Source organism: Euphorbia lathyris, chromosome 9, assembly GCF_963576675.1.
Source record: "Euphorbia lathyris chromosome 9, ddEupLath1.1, whole genome shotgun sequence".
In the NCBI taxonomy this organism is placed as follows: domain Eukaryota; kingdom Viridiplantae; phylum Streptophyta; class Magnoliopsida; order Malpighiales; family Euphorbiaceae; genus Euphorbia; species Euphorbia lathyris.
In genome coordinates, this window is record NC_088918.1 from 18667710 (window position 1) to 18684487 (window position 16778).

Sequence of the window (16778 nt, forward strand, 5' to 3'; positions counted from 1 at the left end):
GCTTGTTGAGGAAGCAACAACCCTATATGGAGCCAATGAGAAGCAAGCTTGTGATGAAGAGAGTGGAGTTTATGAAGTCTTTGGTGAATGGGAAGAGCCGCCCGAGAGATGTTAAAGAGATTGATAGAATTCAAGGCTTAGAGAACAATAGCCAAGTTAGTAAAGTGGCAAGTCTTGAAGTTCCGAGAGTGTTAACCCAAGGTGAGGGAAGAGCTACTATGTGTGTGCTTGGGTTCACTATGATATGGGTTGACAAATGTCACCGGGATATTCCGTTTGATGTGGGCCATGGGCAAGGAGATAATGAGTATGGTAGCCGAGTTAGTGGAATGAGTGATAGCCAAGTCCGGGCGTATTCAATTCAAAGTCATGTTTGGGTTGTGAAGAGTACTCAAGGGATCGCTCCAATTTGGGTTGACATATGGCACTGGGACATGTCATTTGAGTTTGGCTATGAGCGAGTGGAGGTTGAGCCTAGCATCCGGGTTGATGGCGTGAGGTATATTGAAGTCCGGGCATATTCGACTCAAGACCATGTTGGGGTTTTGAAGAGTGCTTATGGGATTGATCCTAGTTGGGTTGATATGTGTCGTCGGGACATTCCAGTCGACGTAGGCCATGAGCGGAAGAAGGTTGAGTTGATTCCTCAAGTTCGTGATGGGGAGATCGAGAGGTTCTAAGGGTGGTATGTTCAACGAAATGAGAAGCGCCGGAAGACCATCCAAGCATTTGTTGGGGAGTGGTCTGACACGCTCTGCCAAGACATACCATTCGATGTTGGTAGAGCGTCCGATATTGGTGGAGATTGGGAGATAAGTGCCATGGAAGATGGATGCCGGGGTGAAGTACTAGTTGAGATATCGGGAAAAGCTCGTGAGGAGAAGGCGAGTCCGGCAATATGTGGAGTGGACTTCTTAAGTTCATCTCGAACAACACTTTGGATCGATTTGAGGGCTTGGGTTCATTCACAATGAACACGTCTCATCAATGTATGGCAAGCAACTTGGGGTCAAGTTTTTTTAAGAGAGAGTGTATGATGCGGGGCATCTTTTCCTAGGATCGAGTCCGGACGAGGGAAGTTGGAGGAAGACCCAAGCACGAGCAACAAGCGAGTAAAGAGGCCAAAACAATACAACACAGCAGCTCAGACACGCTTCGTGTGTATTTGGACACGCTCCGCGTGTACTTGAGATTGATCCGGAGAAAGTCCAGAAGGTCACTTACGCAGGACTTGGATGGGGCACGCTCCGCGTGGAAGAAAACACTCTCCACGTGTAAAAAGGAATGATCCGGAGAAGAGTCAGCAGCCAAAGTACGTCCCGCGTACTTTTGGGCACGTCCCGCATAGAATGAGTACTGATCCAGAGAAGAGCTCATCAGCCAAAGTACGTCCCGCGTACTTTTGGTCACGTCCCGCGTACTTTCACTTTTCAGGAACTTGCTCCTTACTCCAGCTCCTCCTTAATTATAATCCTGCCACTCCTTATTCACAACCCATGCCACTCCCTAATTACCATCCATGCCACCCCTTTACTATCAACCCATTTTACCCTTATTTTATTATTTTAATTAATTATGTTATTTACCCTTTTATGTAATTTGTCTTAGGGTTTTAGATGATATAAATTCATCTCTTTCTATTATAATAGTAAACTTTTTATCAATAAAAAATTATATCTTCTTCAAAAAGCTTTTGTTAAGGTTTTCACCTTCAACAATGGGATTTCATATTCCTATGGATTTAGTCCATGAAGTTGGGATTCACTCCTTCTAGTTTAGCTAGAGAATTGGTATTCTTTGTTAGTTTACGATTAAAACTAACACGTCACGATTTCAGATAAAACCGATCTGTATCAAAAAATCATTTATTTTGAAATAGAAAAAAATATATAATTATAACTTGTAATGAATAAAATAAATTAAGATGCCACAGATTTGAAGGATGTCAATCTAGTCTTAATTTGTACCAAAATTTTGGATTATGACCCCCACCATACACTTAAATTTATAATTAAAGTGCAATTATGTGATAATTAATGTATAATTAATTACTTAATTTATTGATTATTATTCTTGTTCAAGTGGCATAAGAAAAAGATTATCTGATTCGCTTAGTGTGTAAGCCATACACCTTTAACAAATTATATTTGATTTGAAAAAATATATTATTAAATTGAAAATAAAACTTATATATATGGAGAGAAAGAGCATAGGATCTTTATAATTTATCCTTAAATTAAATTGGCCTTTATAACAATATACATAAAGAATATCTTATGAAAATGATATTAATGTGATATATAAAAATAAGAGGAAAGTACAAAAAAAAAAAAAATCAAGAACATTTTTTATTTTTGAAGTTACATTTTATATATTGATAAAACACAAACTTCAAAATCAAATTTAAACAGTGTTAAATAAACTTAAATATAAATTTAGTTTATAAACTGTCAATTAGTAAAAAAAAACGTAAAATGTCCACAAATGATTTATTGTTTCGATTTAGGAATTGTTCTTTGGGGTTGTGTTTAATCGATATGTAAAAATAATTTTTGTAAGATAAAAATATCATTGGTTGTTATTTGAACATAATTGGGTAATTGTAATACTTTTTTTTTTTTTGTAAATAAAGCATACCCCAGACTTCTATTTGTAAACTTTTAAATCACATACCCCTGTTTGCAAATTGGACAAACCACAAGCATTCTTTTTTTTTTTTTGTACTTTTTCTAAAAAATAATAACATATTTAAAATTACGTTTTGTAATATAATGTAATTGTATTTATTATAAATTTATAATACTAATATTATTTTTATATAAAAAGCCCTTAAAATGGAGAAATGCCTAATAAATCTCAGACTTTTTACATGAATATCATAATTGATTATAAAATTACTATTAAATCAGATTATTAAATATAATTCTGAATATGTCATTATTTTCTATATATAACAAATAAAGTATATTTTTACACCTTAATTTAAAAAAAAATTAAACTCCAATTTATACATCCTAAACCCTAAACAGTAACATAATTGAAATGATTGATATAATTGTAGATTATTTTTAAAAGTGTATTTTTGTGTAAATTTCTCATAAATCCCTCAATAAAATCCAGAACCTTATCCAAAATAATATAGTTTTGCAGATTAATTAATTATTACTTTGCCAAATTAATTAATTTAATTCTTCACAAGGCAAATGCTTTGCTGCCAAATTAATAGATAGACACAAACCTAACTTAACCTAAGATTTTGAAGTAATCACACATTAATTAGTTAATTAATCAATGAACTAATTTGTTCATAAAGTAGTTAATTTTAGGTTAATCTCAAGAGCTCAAATATAGTCCACTCACTTTGAGTAGTAAAAAGTATGGTGTAAGTTGATCTTATAATTTTTTTTTTTTTTTTGAAAAGAAGTTGATCTTTTAATTTATTACTATAATAAGCAGAAAACCAGATTAGATTAAGATTAAAAATAAATAAATAATAAAATAGTGAAAGTGGGGGGACCAAAATTATATAAAATCCTTAATTTGAGCTCCAAAACTTGGTGATTTGATAGCTAATTAGCTTTTGAATTTGGTTTCCTTCAACCAATTCCTCAATTTTAGCAAGTGAACATGCAAATTATAGCTTCATTTTTGTTTCATTAGATTGCCCTAAATTAATTAATTAATCATGATATATATATATATATATATATATATATATATATATATATATATATATATATATATATATATATATATATATAGTATGTTCACCTTGATAATTAATTTCAAAGAAAAAAAAAGAAATTCTTAATTAGTTTAATAATTGTTTTCTTATGAGTCAATTAAAAAAAATAGGCATGTTCAGATCAATTGTTGGTGATAACTTGCTACCTGATCTTGGTTATATGTCCAAACTATGATGCTGATCCGACATCGTGTTTGAGCCTACAAAACAGTATGCATGTCAAATGAGGCTGGAGTCCGGTAAATCCACTCTGATGCTTATAGTCAGTTTCTGATTTAGGACCGAATGGAAATGTGTGGACTAGTTTAGAGATATTAGTTAACGTACCGAACCTTGTACCTATACATATGTATTTATAGTGTTTGATTGAGTTTAAGGTTGTCATCTTCTTTGGGAATCCTTACGGAGCTAGGATTCCTGATCCCTTAAGGAGTCCGAGCCTTGGAATGAATCCTTAGTCTCGTAGGATTCTAGAAGATCCTTTGAGGAGCTGAGGTTAGAAGCTTGTGGGTCATGATGGAACCGTCGTTCGTGGTGTTTGGGCCGCATCGATCGTTTCAGACCTGTTGAAGTGAGATTGGGGCCATCTTGGACGTGTTTGGACTCTTAACACGCTTTGAACTTGGACCGTAATAAGGATAATGATGACATCACGCACGTGATATTATTTAGGCTGATATCAGTTAGTGTTTATTATTAATTTGTTGTTTCTTTTGACAATGTTAGAAAAAAACACTAAACACTAGTCAAATAGATTGAGCATTCGAAAATTATTACTCCGAGTTTATATTTTTATATTTTCTTATTTGTTAATAAATAAATTATTATCCTTTCAACAAAAAAAATAACAAATTATTATATCTATTAATTAAAACTAGTATTATACTATCTAAAAATAATCATATAAATTTAATATAGAAAAACGGATATATTTAGAAAATATATCTTTTAAAAATGTATAAAAAACAACATTCTTTCATCACTACAAAATATATAATATAATTGAATTTAAACAAATTAATCTCCCAAATTGTATTAATATATCCAAAAAAAATTATTATCTACCAAAAGTTGGGGCTTTAATAGGAGGAATTTATGGGAAAACAAAAATAACTTTGACATATTTTGAGGAACTGACAAAATTTGAATTTCAGTCTTAATTCCAATCCTAAAACTTTCCAAATGAATAATTCCTGAAAAATACTGTTCATATTGTCATCATCATATTTTTAACCTATATATATAAACCTGAATTGAAGCTGATAAATCCATATTTATGTCGATAAGTCTATAAAAAATGTTGATGTTTTGGCAACAATTTTAATTATTTATTATTTTTGTAATATTTTTGTTATGAAAACTTGAAATCAATTATACCACACAAGCATACACTAGTAATATTTATATAATACTATAAAGGCAAAAAAAAAACACATTTTAAATCTGATTATTTGGTGAATTAAGTTTTTAATCTTTCATTTCAACATATTAAGGGTTTTTTTGGTCACATTAATGATTAAAGAAACAAATTTTGAACTTAAAATTCTGTTAATAGAGTTCTATTCATTTCATTGTATTTAAATTTTTAACAATTCAATAATAATTATTTTTATATGAAAAAATGTAAAAATCTTATTTCGAACTGTAAAAAAAATACAATTTTAGACTAAAAAATGTAATGAAAGGAAGATACGAGCCTGTTGCCATAAAATAAAGAATACTAATTTAACAAGTAAAGACTTGGGGGGTATTTGTTTGCTCATTTTCGTGTTTCTATTTGCTTTTTTCCTTCAAAATGAGAGTTTTAACTGTTTGGTTAGTGAACTCTTATTTACTTTTTACACCTGAAAAGTCTTCAAAAACATTTTTTTTTCAACAGTAAACATCAGGTAAAACAAAGAGATCTTAATATGATAAAAGAGAAAAACAATCAAAGATCCAATGTATTGAAAAAAACAGGGAGGTCAATCCATCAAAATCGAAATAATTAAGGGATCTTAGGATGCTTTTTACCTATTACGAATATATTTACACCAGTAATTATGTCACATCAATATCATGTAATCAACAAAGCACATGACCAGATTCACCTTTTAAGCGCGTCTACATATACACATACAGACATAACATAATATAACATAACATATAATGAAAACTACTATATAGATATATCTAGAACTTCATTTGATTGAGGAGATAAAGAAATGGTAGATCAAGAAAATGAAGAAGGTGAGAGAATGTTGCCAGTAGCAATAGTAGGGAGAATAATGAAGAAAGTGTTACCAGGAAATGCAAAGATATCAAAAGAAGCAAAAGAAACAATGCAAGAAAGTGCAACTGAATTTATAAGTTTTGTAACAGCTGAGGCATCTGACAAGTGTCACCATGAGAATAGAAAGACAGTCAATGGTGATGACATCTGTTGGGCTCTTACTTCTTTAGGGTTTGATAATTATGCTGAGGTTATTGTCAGGTTTTTGCATAAATATAGAGAAGCTGAAAGAGATAGAGCTAATCACCAAATCAAAATCACTTCTTCTTCTTCTCCTTCTGCTTCTGCATCTCCTTCTGCTGTTTCTAAGCAAAATAAAGATGCAAACTTTGATCAAATTTCAAATACCCAAAATCAGAAAAGTGTTCCTACTGAATTAGAGTTTAGGGTTCTTGAAAAGGGTACCAGCAGTTCTTTCATAAATGACAGTTGATTATATGTATTACAGTGACGGATCCAGGATTCACTGACAGTGGGTGTTCGAGTGCCCTTCGACCTCTTAGATCCGTCCTTGTGTGTTCACCTTCTTTTTTGATAACTTGGGGAGGTGAAAAGTTGTTAGGTCAATCTTGAAGTTCATGAGGAGGAGCAGATTGATAAGATTTTTGGGGGTTTTTTGGAGGTTTGGAATCAATTAGGTTGCTTCTCAGTGTCAGTATCAGGTAGTTCATCAATTTAATGTTTTCTTGTTCTCCTACTCTTTTTTTTGTTTGTTTTTTCTGTTTATGTTACCTTTTGTGAGCACAAGATTTGTAATGTTAAGTTTAGGCTGTGCTTTAGAGATACTTTGTGATATCAGTAAGTAGTTATGAGAATCTATGTTGCACAGTTCGTGTCCATTTTCGTTTCAATTTTGTTGTCGTTTCCATTTGCTTTTCGCAGTGTCCGTTTCCGTTTCTGTCCAACATAGATAGATGAGAATGAGTTAGCTCTTTTCTTTAATTTATTCAATCTGCACTTCATTAATTTACTTTTCTTCATTTCCGTTTCCATTTCTTTTCCGTTTCCTAACTAATTTTTCTTAGAAATAACATTTTCTGGTATCCGTTTCTGTTTTCGTTTGGCTTCCTTTCTCGTTTCCGTGCATCATAGAGATTTCTATAAATATTCATGAAGTGAATGATGCTATAATAATTGTTTGATTATCTCTAACAATTATAACAACTATTTCTTAACATTTCTTCCTTCTTTTAGTACTTGTCTCTTTCTTTGTTAATCTCATTCATGAATCTAGATATAGACACTTTGCCTGTGAGCTTTTCACCTGATCCGCTTTGGCTCAAGTCCCATTTCTTAAGTCTCGCTGTTTTAATACGCATCTACATGTATTCGAAATAAACTTTACTAATGTACAGCTTAAGCACTCGTTCTCTCCATTTCTCTCGGTTTAGAACATAAAATTCAATTCACTCATACCCTCAGCGTCATCCTTTAAGGTTGTTTCTTGCTCAGACTTTCTACCCCTATGTTATCCTTCGCTCATATAATTACTGTAAATAATCATAATGCCATTTAAAGATATACATCGTAAGTAAATTTAACCTATTTGAAGGAATTCCATCAGATCAATGGTTGTTTTAAGTTGAGATTTGTTCTTTGACTGCTTCTTTTCCACATATCTATCTAGTATACTACATAAAACTTAGCCTTCAATTTGATGTGAATAAAAACTCTTTCCCTAAATTATTTTAGCTACTTTCACTGACGGAAATATCCATCGGTGATATCTCAAACTCCGTCAGACATGTCACTGGTGCGAGGATCCAATTCCACCCGTAATTTTATTGATATCAGCACACTGTTCCCTTTATCCTTAACCATAATCTATATACAAGAAAAATCCCACCATACCATTCAAAACATGTATTACAGTGGATTAAGATCACCATTAATGTACAGGTTTAGGGTTTTATTTGCATAAACCTAGATTAGATTAGGGGACCACAAAGTTAAATTGGGGCTTTACATAACATGATTTACCGTGACAATCCAATCAAAATCCAGGCATGCAATTTTTTAATTAACCATATATATATATATACATTATAATCTCCCAATAAAGTAATTAGTAAAACCCTAATTATAAATATAAAGATTAGGGTTTCCAGATACAGCATCTATGAGGTAGCTAGGGTAGCTAGTTATGTCTCTTTTGGGACCACTTCTCAACTACTCTATTCTGAGTTTCTTACATGAGAAAAAGATGGAATCTTGATGTAAGAAAGCATTGTCTTAAGTTTTACAAAGTATGGGATATATACTACCACAGACAAAAGCTGAAACACTCAAAAGATCATACCAGAATAATAATAATATCTTATCAGGAGGCATAAAGTTATGTTTTTTCTTGATATATATGTATATGAATGCTGTAACTTTCAAAATCTTTGCGTATTGGAGAATGATTTCGATGAATGCTGCCTCCTTTTCGATGGAAGATAATCTGTTGTCCCCAAATTTTCTGTTCCCTTCTGTCCTTGGCATAATATGTATTTTAAAACATTTTTTAAGAAGTGCAGATGTCCCCTAACTTTTTAATCCTAACGTTTCTAATTAAAATCAATTTTCGCCATGAAAAAATTGGTTTGACGTTTATCGATAAACTGAAACAGAAGGTTCTTGTCATAATGCCTTGAATTTGTATTACACACTACGACACTAAGCAACAGGGTTTCGCTGGGGAGATCGTGGGGTCCAAATCGGTTTAGGATAGATTGAGTACTGTAAATACTCTCTTGTGTAAACCCTCATCTGTAATCTGATTTTCCGTCTCCTTAATAAAAGCTATTCTCCTTTTGCCCGTGGACTAGCCAACATAACGTTGGTGAACTACGTAAATCTGTGTTTTCGTTTCTCGTTTATTTATCTTTCGCTAAATCCCCACAACAGTTCCATATAACAGTTAATATAATCAAAGCAACCTTTTCAAATTTTTTTGGTAACATAGGCTAAAATTGACATTGCTTATAACGTTAGAGTTAAATTGAGACATTTTATACAGTAGAGTCAAATTTGCACGTTAGGATCACATTTGGTCCTTATCCCTTTAAAATAATATATTATGTGAGGAACACGGATTTGGGGACAAGGATTATCTTCCGTTTCCAACCATGGAATCACGCTATTGAGCTTCATAATCTGCAGCATTTTTTGAGCCGGTAGATCCTTCTAGTACTTTAGACCGACAGTTCAAACTAATCCAGATTCGAGCCGGGTAAATTCCTTTAGAGAGACGAAAACTCTCCCACCAAGTATTTAATTACAATTACATCTCATCTTTCAAATTTTGAACTCTGGTGGAATGATTTAGTTGATTCGATATCTTAACAACCGGACCGCGCTTGGTGGTATCATTATCAGCCACTATGAGGATCTGGTTGAGCTTAAAAAAATTAAGGCAGTGTTGGACCACATTTGAGGCAGTGATCGATGTTTCATGAAGAAGACAAAAAGGGTCATAGGTTGTCTGTTCAAAAGCAGCAGCTTAGCTTAAATGAAGCATTAGACAATTTCGAGAGCTGATTATAATCTTCTCAAAGTCCTTTTCAATGGTACCAAGAACTTGGTTGATCATCCAAATCCAAAAGTTTCAATTTGTGGAATGTGAAGGGTGATTGATTGACATTCATGGACATAACAAAATTCTTGAAGTAATGAATAGTAAAGTTCAAGCAACTTAATTAGTGTCAAAATATTTAGAAGTGTTAAAATGAGTCATATTATGCGTGACTTATATATTTCATATCATTATATACGGTTTTGATCACATGCACCTCAATGACCACGTAGAATTTGGTCATTTATCGTTAGATCTAGACGTATTAGAATGTTAAGGTGGAGATTCAAAACATTCTAAGTCATTGAAGTGCATGTGAATATTGCTGTCATTATATACGATATAAATGACATAAAAATAATAATTATGTCAAATGAGTTAGCTCTAATTTATATATTTCATATCTTTATATATGACATAAATGATATAAAAATAATAATTATGTCAAAGAAGTTAGCTATGTAAATTATCCCCATAATCCTAGGATTTAGTAGCTCTGTATGAAGCTCAAGAGACAAAAGTAGATATACAAGCTTATACATATATCAAAGTGTGATGAGGCAAAACTTTAAATGCCCTTAGACAGGTTTCATGAGTCTCAATTTAACTTGTTTCGAAAGTTGCACTAAGTGGTTTATGGACCGATTTGATTTACCTGATGTTTACCGTTACGGTTTGTTGTTTGCCGTTGGAAAAATAGAGTTCTCTACTGTTGGAAAAAGCTACTTGTCATGGGCAAATAGTAGTTTCTTAACAAAATACCAAAAATTCTCATTTTTAATATGAAAAGACAAACAATAAACACCCTCTACATGTTGTTAGGAATTGAGATTGTATTGAACAAAAAACAAAAAAAGGAAAATTAAAGTTTTGAAACGTAATATTTATGTGGTTCAGCCAATTTTATCTTACATTCACGGGAAAAAACTTTATTATTGAAGCAACTAAAAATAATTACAAAAGAATTTATACAACTTCAAATCCATGATTTTTTTTTTTTTTAAGAAATTGTATTTCAAAGTGGTTCTCAAAACTTTTTACATTGTTTCTCTCTTTTACACTCAAGGGGCGTTTGGTTCGGGATCTTTAAGAATGGGAATGAGAATGGAAGGATTTCATTCCCTTTGTTCTTGTTTGTTTAACAAAAAAATTCATTCCCTTTACCCATTTAGATTATAGAATTACCCCACTTTAAGTTAATCCATTACCCCAAATCTTGTAGGGAATTGGATTCCATTTCCCAATTTTTTTGTTCTTTTTATTTTATCGAACCACAAATCTCTGAAATTTATGAAATTCCAGAATTTCTGAATTTCTGAAATTTTTGAAATTCCAGAATTTTCAAAAAGTCCAAAATTTCTGGAATTTCTAAAATTTCAGAATTTCTAGAATTTCAGAATTTTAAAAATTTCAGAATTTCTGGAATTTCAGAATTTTAAAAATTTCAGAATTTTCGAAATTCCAGAATTTCTGGATTCTGGAATTCTAGAATTTCTGAAATTCTAGAATTTTCAAAATTCCAGAATTTTTGAACTTCCAAAATTTCTAGAATTTCAGAATATCTGGAATTTCAGCATTTCTAAAATTCCAGAATTTTTGAAATTCCAGAAATTCTAGATTCTGAAATTTCAGAATTTCCAAAATTCTAGAATTTCCGGATTCTGGAATTTCAAGATTTTTGAAATTCCAGAATTTCAAAATTTTTAAATTCAAGTTCCAAAATTTCCAGAATTTAATAATTTTTGAAGTTCAAGAATTTTTTGAAATTCTAGAAATCTGAAAGTTCAAAAATTCCAGAGGTTTGAAATTGCATTCCCTTTCCTAAACATAATCAAACACATAAGGGAATCAATGTTTATTCATTTCCTTTCCTTTGGTTTCCCTTTCTTCACCAAAGGCCCCCTCAGTATATAAGAATTTATTTTATTAAGAGATTTTTCTCTTTGCCCTCTCTACATCTTCTCTTTCTCCCTCTAATTTTACATCTAATTTTAAGGCTTATTTATAGCCTTTTAATTATAATTTAATTTCAACATATTAATGATAAATGCAAAAGCCTCCATTTCAATAGTGAACATCCTTCACCAACATTTTTGACATTGTGCTGTATTTTCCCTAAAGATGGACCGGGCTGGGACGAGCTCAAGCTTTTAAGATAAATATCCATCCCAACTTATTTATGTGTGAGCCTGTGGAGACCCAAACTCAGATTGGACAAAACAGTAAATTTAAAAGCTAATATCTACCGGAAACAAAACAGCTGTACCAAACAGGCACTAAGCCGTGCAAACCATGTCGATAACAAAATCATGTAGTTGGATTAATAAAAGCTTCTACAAAACCCCAACCATCGTCAATATCAGGTCCTACCCAATAACCATATATAATTTTGTGGGTTGAAGAATTTGCACTGGTATTACAACAAAAAACAAGCTCACCAAAATGGTCTAGAGGGGCTAAATGTCCATGGCAATTCCTTGTCCAAAGTATCTCTCTAGTTGAGTAGCAGTGCACAAGAAGGTTACTTGCTGCAAAGTAAAACTCCAATGTCATTCTAAAAAACCATACATAAAACAGAGCTGAAGTATATCAATCTGTATGTTCTAAGCTTCACTCTTACCACCACATCAGAAATTCATCCACTTTGTTAAGGCTGAATACATTAGAGTCCCCTGAATTTAGTCCAGAAAGCCGAATGATGCCTTAAACTTTAAGAATGTCTCACTAACCCCTGAACTTGCTACGAAAAGATTTAGGCAATTTGAAACGTGCATCACTATAAGCAAGTTCAAAGGGTCAATAGGTCACTTTAAAAGTTCAGGGAGTAATTGGTAACTATAAGTAAGTTCAAGGAGTCAATAGATTAGTTTAACTAAGTTCAGAAGGCAAATCATATATCTCCAAAATTCAGGGAGTCAATCGGTTTTTTGGACCAGGTTCAGGGTCCTAATATATAGTATCATCAAAATCAGCAATTAACCTCAGGATCAAATGGAATGATATCCTAGACATTTTATGTTAATACTTTTGATTATATATGGATGTCACCAACAAAAGATTATTTGAGAGAAAATCATCATATGAATGCTGGGCAAGCTAACAAAAATGGCTTCATTCATCATGCTCATGCTCCTGTACTTGGCCAAATAATCTGATTGGCCCCCCTAAACTCTGGAGATGTCTCATTACCTTGTGAACTTCCTTAAAGTGACCTATTGGCCTTTTAAACTTGTTTAAAGTGATCTATTGACCCTATGAACTTGCTTGGACTGACCTATTAGCCCTTTAAACTTGCTTAAATTGATATAAGCTCCAACTTGTCCAAATCTCCATTTTGTTCTGCCGCATAGGACTTAAGAGGTTAATCATATAATTTAAGCAAGTTCAGGGGATAATGGGACATCTCCGAAGTTCAGAGGGATATTCGGATTATTCGGCCAGTGCAGGGGGGTGATGTATTAAACCTAACAGAAATTAATGGACAATGAAACAGAAGAGACAAAGTAAGACCAAAGATAGATAGACTGAAGACTTGCAGAAGGCATCTTTGAAGGACATATTACATAAGCCAAGATAAAGAAGAATGATAGTTCCAATTTGCACTCAAATATGCATTGCATCCTGATCAATTAAAATTTAAATTGGCGTGGTACAAATAAATAATCACATAACTTTTATTCATAAACAAAGGCGACAGGCCTAGCAACTCACCAATCTGAGGCGCGCCAAGGCACGGTGATCAGAGGTGCGCCATGGTGCGTTTCCGTGGAATATGTATATTTTTAGGGTTCTTAAAAGGGTTAATGTATGTTTAATATTGACTCTTGGATTAGATACATCTAGAGGTCCAATATTAAAGAAGGGGGGGGGGGGGGGATACACAGAAGATACACATTTGAATAGGAAGAGGAAGAAACAAAGCATACTTCATACGTGATACATAAGCAGCCAAGGGAGAGAATTGTTGAACTATAAAGAACAAAAATATAAAAGATTTGAAGAACAGCCATATTTTGTTTACTTTGTAGTTCTATTGCTCTTTCCATAATACAATAATACTGGCTGCCATACTCTGTTTGTTTGAAATAAGATCATGATCATACTTTGTTACAGTGCTTCTAATTGTTTATAATTTATAGCTGGTTGAACATTTGAACTATAGATTTAGAACATGGAGATTATTGCATGTTGGAATTTATCTATGATTAAGAATATTGTCATGGTTTAGCATTTATTGCATTTCGATTTTAGATTATCATTTCCTATAATTAAATATCATCATTTATAGTTTTATAAATTTTATTTTGTTAATGCGCCTTATGTCGCTCAAGTTCCAGGACCCCTTTGCGTCTTAGTACATCATACACCTTTAATAACTATGTTTTTCCGATATGCAAAAGTTTAGCTGATGATCAATTTTTAACTCTTTTTTTTTCTGCAAATGGTCCAAAATGATAACTGTTTCTTCTATCAGCTTGTTCAACAAGTACGCAGGGAAATGTTCAACAGAAACCGAAAATGAAACGGAAACGGAAATCGGGAAATGTTATTTCTAAGAAAAATTAACTAGGAAACAGTAATGGAAACGGAAAAGAAACGGAAACGGACACGAAAAGCAGAACAACAGTTTCCGCACAACATAGATCATATATAAATATATATATATATATATATATATATACACACTAACCAATGTTCCTCTAGGTCTCAACAATTTAGTAAAATATTACTTCAAAGTAATTTATTATGCTAGGAACTTAATCCTTTTGGTGTGGACAATCATTTCCAACTGCTTTTGATTTTTCTTATTTCTATACAAATTTGGTCAAGAATCAATGAACATATCGTATTCATATTCCTATCTTCTTCAACTCATTTGATCTGATATTCTACCATATGGGCTCTCAACTATATAACTATATGGCTTTACTAAGAACTCTGTTAAACCACCCAAAATTCAAAACTCAAAACACGAGTTTGTTATTTCAATGATGAATCCATTAAACCTGATATCATAGTTGAACATTATGCAGTCAGTCTATATGAAGCTCAGATGTTTTAAGTTCAAAACCTCCATCAAACTCAATATGTTAAGAAATAATCTTAAAGATTAACTGAAAACATTAATAATAATTTGATCAATATCAACTCGAGATTATCAATGCAATGAGACTACTCAATATTTCTAGCAGGTAGCCCAAAACACACCCAAAAAAAAAAAAAAAGCAAGACGGAGAAGAAGAAGAAGTTACGGATTAATACCACTTTTAACACTTGCTAGGCTTGGAAGTATGGCCAATGGTGCTTTCCTTGGTCGTAAATCCTGGGAGAAAATCCCCAACAAACATTAACTTTCCATCAGAGAAGAAGCTTTCTACATAAAGTGTCATTGTGCCAAAAACTAACTGATCATCATACAACAAGGAAATAACAAAACAATTCTCGTGTGTCCAATTTAAGAAGATACTAAATTTTGAAAGCTATTTGCACCAAAAACAAGGGTAAATTACACCTATGCTCTTACTAACATGATGTCCATCAACTTCAAAACCGGACATAGGAGTTACTCAACTTTGCCCCTTAACTTTTGATCACTACAATAGGCTAATGGAAATGATATGTTAAGCAACTTTGATTCTTGAACCTTTTGGTTTTAGGTTAGCTAGGTGCTCTTTGGTGATGAAGGCGGACGGATGAGTAACACGTAAGAACCTGCCCTTGGGAGGGGAACAACAGCTGGAAACGGCTGCTAATACCCCGTGGGCTGAGGAGCAAAAGGAAAAATCCGCCGATGAGAGGCTTGCGTCTGATTAGCCAGTTGCTGAGGCAATAGCTTACCAAGGCGAAAGTGGTTCTTTAAATAGAAAAAGCTTTGAAAATGATGATTTGAAAAATCGAAAGCGTGGTTCTGCCCTTGGGAGGGGAACAACAGCTGGAAACGGCTGCTAATACCCCGTGGGCTGAGGAGCAAAAGGAAAAATCCGCCGATGAGAGGCTTGCGTCTGATTAGCCAGTTGCTGAGGCAATAGCTTACCAAGGCGAAAGTGGTTCTTTAAATAGAAAAAGCTTTGAAAATGATGATTTGAAAAATCGAAAGCGTGGTTCTACGTGAAATGTGGTTTTAAACAACTTCAATTCTTAAACTTTTCTATTTTGAGATTTTGAGATTTTATTTTATATTAGTAAAGACCAAAACTGAGTGACTTTTATATTCGATTTTGAAGTTCAGTGACAATTATATTAATAATAACTACCAATTACCCCAAATAACAACTACCAATTTCTTCCCTCATTTAAATCATTCCAGCGGGATCATACAGAGTCCAAGTAAAAGCTCGAAAATTTTCACAATCCACATTGAAGAAACAAGCAACTTCCACTACAGAATTTCTGTAGCCACGAGACTAACTAGTCAGTCAGAACAATTTCATATAAAACAATTTCCAGACACCTCGATCAAATTTAGGTTGCCTTTGGCATAATTTTAACCATAAGAAGGAAAATAAGTCAAAAAGACCTCAAATTATTTGCTGGAGAACTCAAATAAGCTACTTCAGATGAAACCAAACAGAAATGAAAGGGAAATATCAGATTAAGGCTTAAATATATCAATCAGAAGAACAAAAGGCGTAATTTCGTCTCTTGCTTCCTTAAAATGGTTGAAAAAAGCGCAATCAAGCAATACTTGGTGTTTATGAGTACGTAATTCAAAGGAGAAATTACCTTGGATGAGAATTTTGCGGCACAGAGAGGCATAGATACGCTAATGGAGACCGCTAAAGCCATTAGTGCGGAAGAAGGTAGTAGAAGACTTTCCCTCTTCTCTTCCTCTGGGTTTTGCGCAGGGGTTTAGTTATTTACAATGGAAAAGGAAAGTACTACGACGTCGTTTTTATTTCTGTTACAAGTACGACGTCGTACTCTATGCTATTAAAAAAGATGGCAAAGAGCATTATTAGGCCCCGACCTTTCATTTTTTAGTTCGTTAAGCCTTTAATCTTTTATTTAGATACATTAAGCCCATGATCATTTATTTTTGGTCTCATTAAGCCCTTCATGACCAAATTAGTAAGTTGTAAACATCTAATTCTGTTAAAAATACGTTATTAACTTAATCTGTATTTGAAATTATTAAAAAAAATAATTTTTACAGTTTGAATTAAGGTTTTTACAGTTCTCCTATAGCCACATTACACATCCAAAAC

At 32.9% G+C, this 16778-nt stretch overlaps 2 protein-coding genes across 2 annotated transcripts; one reads left to right on the forward strand and one right to left on the reverse strand.

Moving 5' to 3' along the window:
• The first annotated feature begins 5949 nt into the window (after positions 1 to 5949).
• Positions 5950 to 6674, forward strand: LOC136206869 (nuclear transcription factor Y subunit B-4). Its single transcript, XM_065998069.1, has one exon. The coding sequence runs from the start codon at positions 5950 to 5952 to the stop codon at positions 6448 to 6450; it is 501 nt and encodes a 166-aa protein (XP_065854141.1). The 3' UTR covers positions 6451 to 6674.
• Positions 6675 to 11834: 5160 nt separating this feature from the next.
• On the reverse strand, positions 11835 to 16421 carry LOC136205949 (uncharacterized). Its single transcript, XM_065996822.1, has 3 exons — positions 16297 to 16421; positions 14836 to 14896; positions 11835 to 12101 (listed from the first exon to the last, which is right to left on the reverse strand). The coding sequence occupies exons 1-3, from the start codon at positions 16357 to 16359 to the stop codon at positions 11881 to 11883; spliced, it is 345 nt and encodes a 114-aa protein (XP_065852894.1). The 5' UTR covers positions 16360 to 16421; the 3' UTR covers positions 11835 to 11880.
• Positions 16422 to 16778: the final 357 nt, after the last annotated feature.

Excerpts from the sequence above, each read along its gene's own strand:
- LOC136205949 (XM_065996822.1), bottom strand. The coding sequence starts at position 16,359 with ATGGCTTTAGCGGTCTCCATTAGCGTATCTATGCCTCTCTGTGCCGCA. Across the intron at positions 14,897-16,296 it reads CCGCAAAATTCTCATCCAAG|GATTTACGACCAAGGAAAGC; the intron begins GTAATTTCTCCT and ends ATTTTCTCCCAG. Across the intron at positions 12,102-14,835 it reads CCTAGCAAGTGTTAAAAGTG|CAAGTAACCTTCTTGTGCAC; the intron begins GTATTAATCCGT and ends TTTACTTTGCAG.
- LOC136206869 (XM_065998069.1), top strand. The coding sequence starts at position 5,950 with ATGGTAGATCAAGAAAATGAAGAAGGTGAGAGAATGTTGCCAGTAGCA.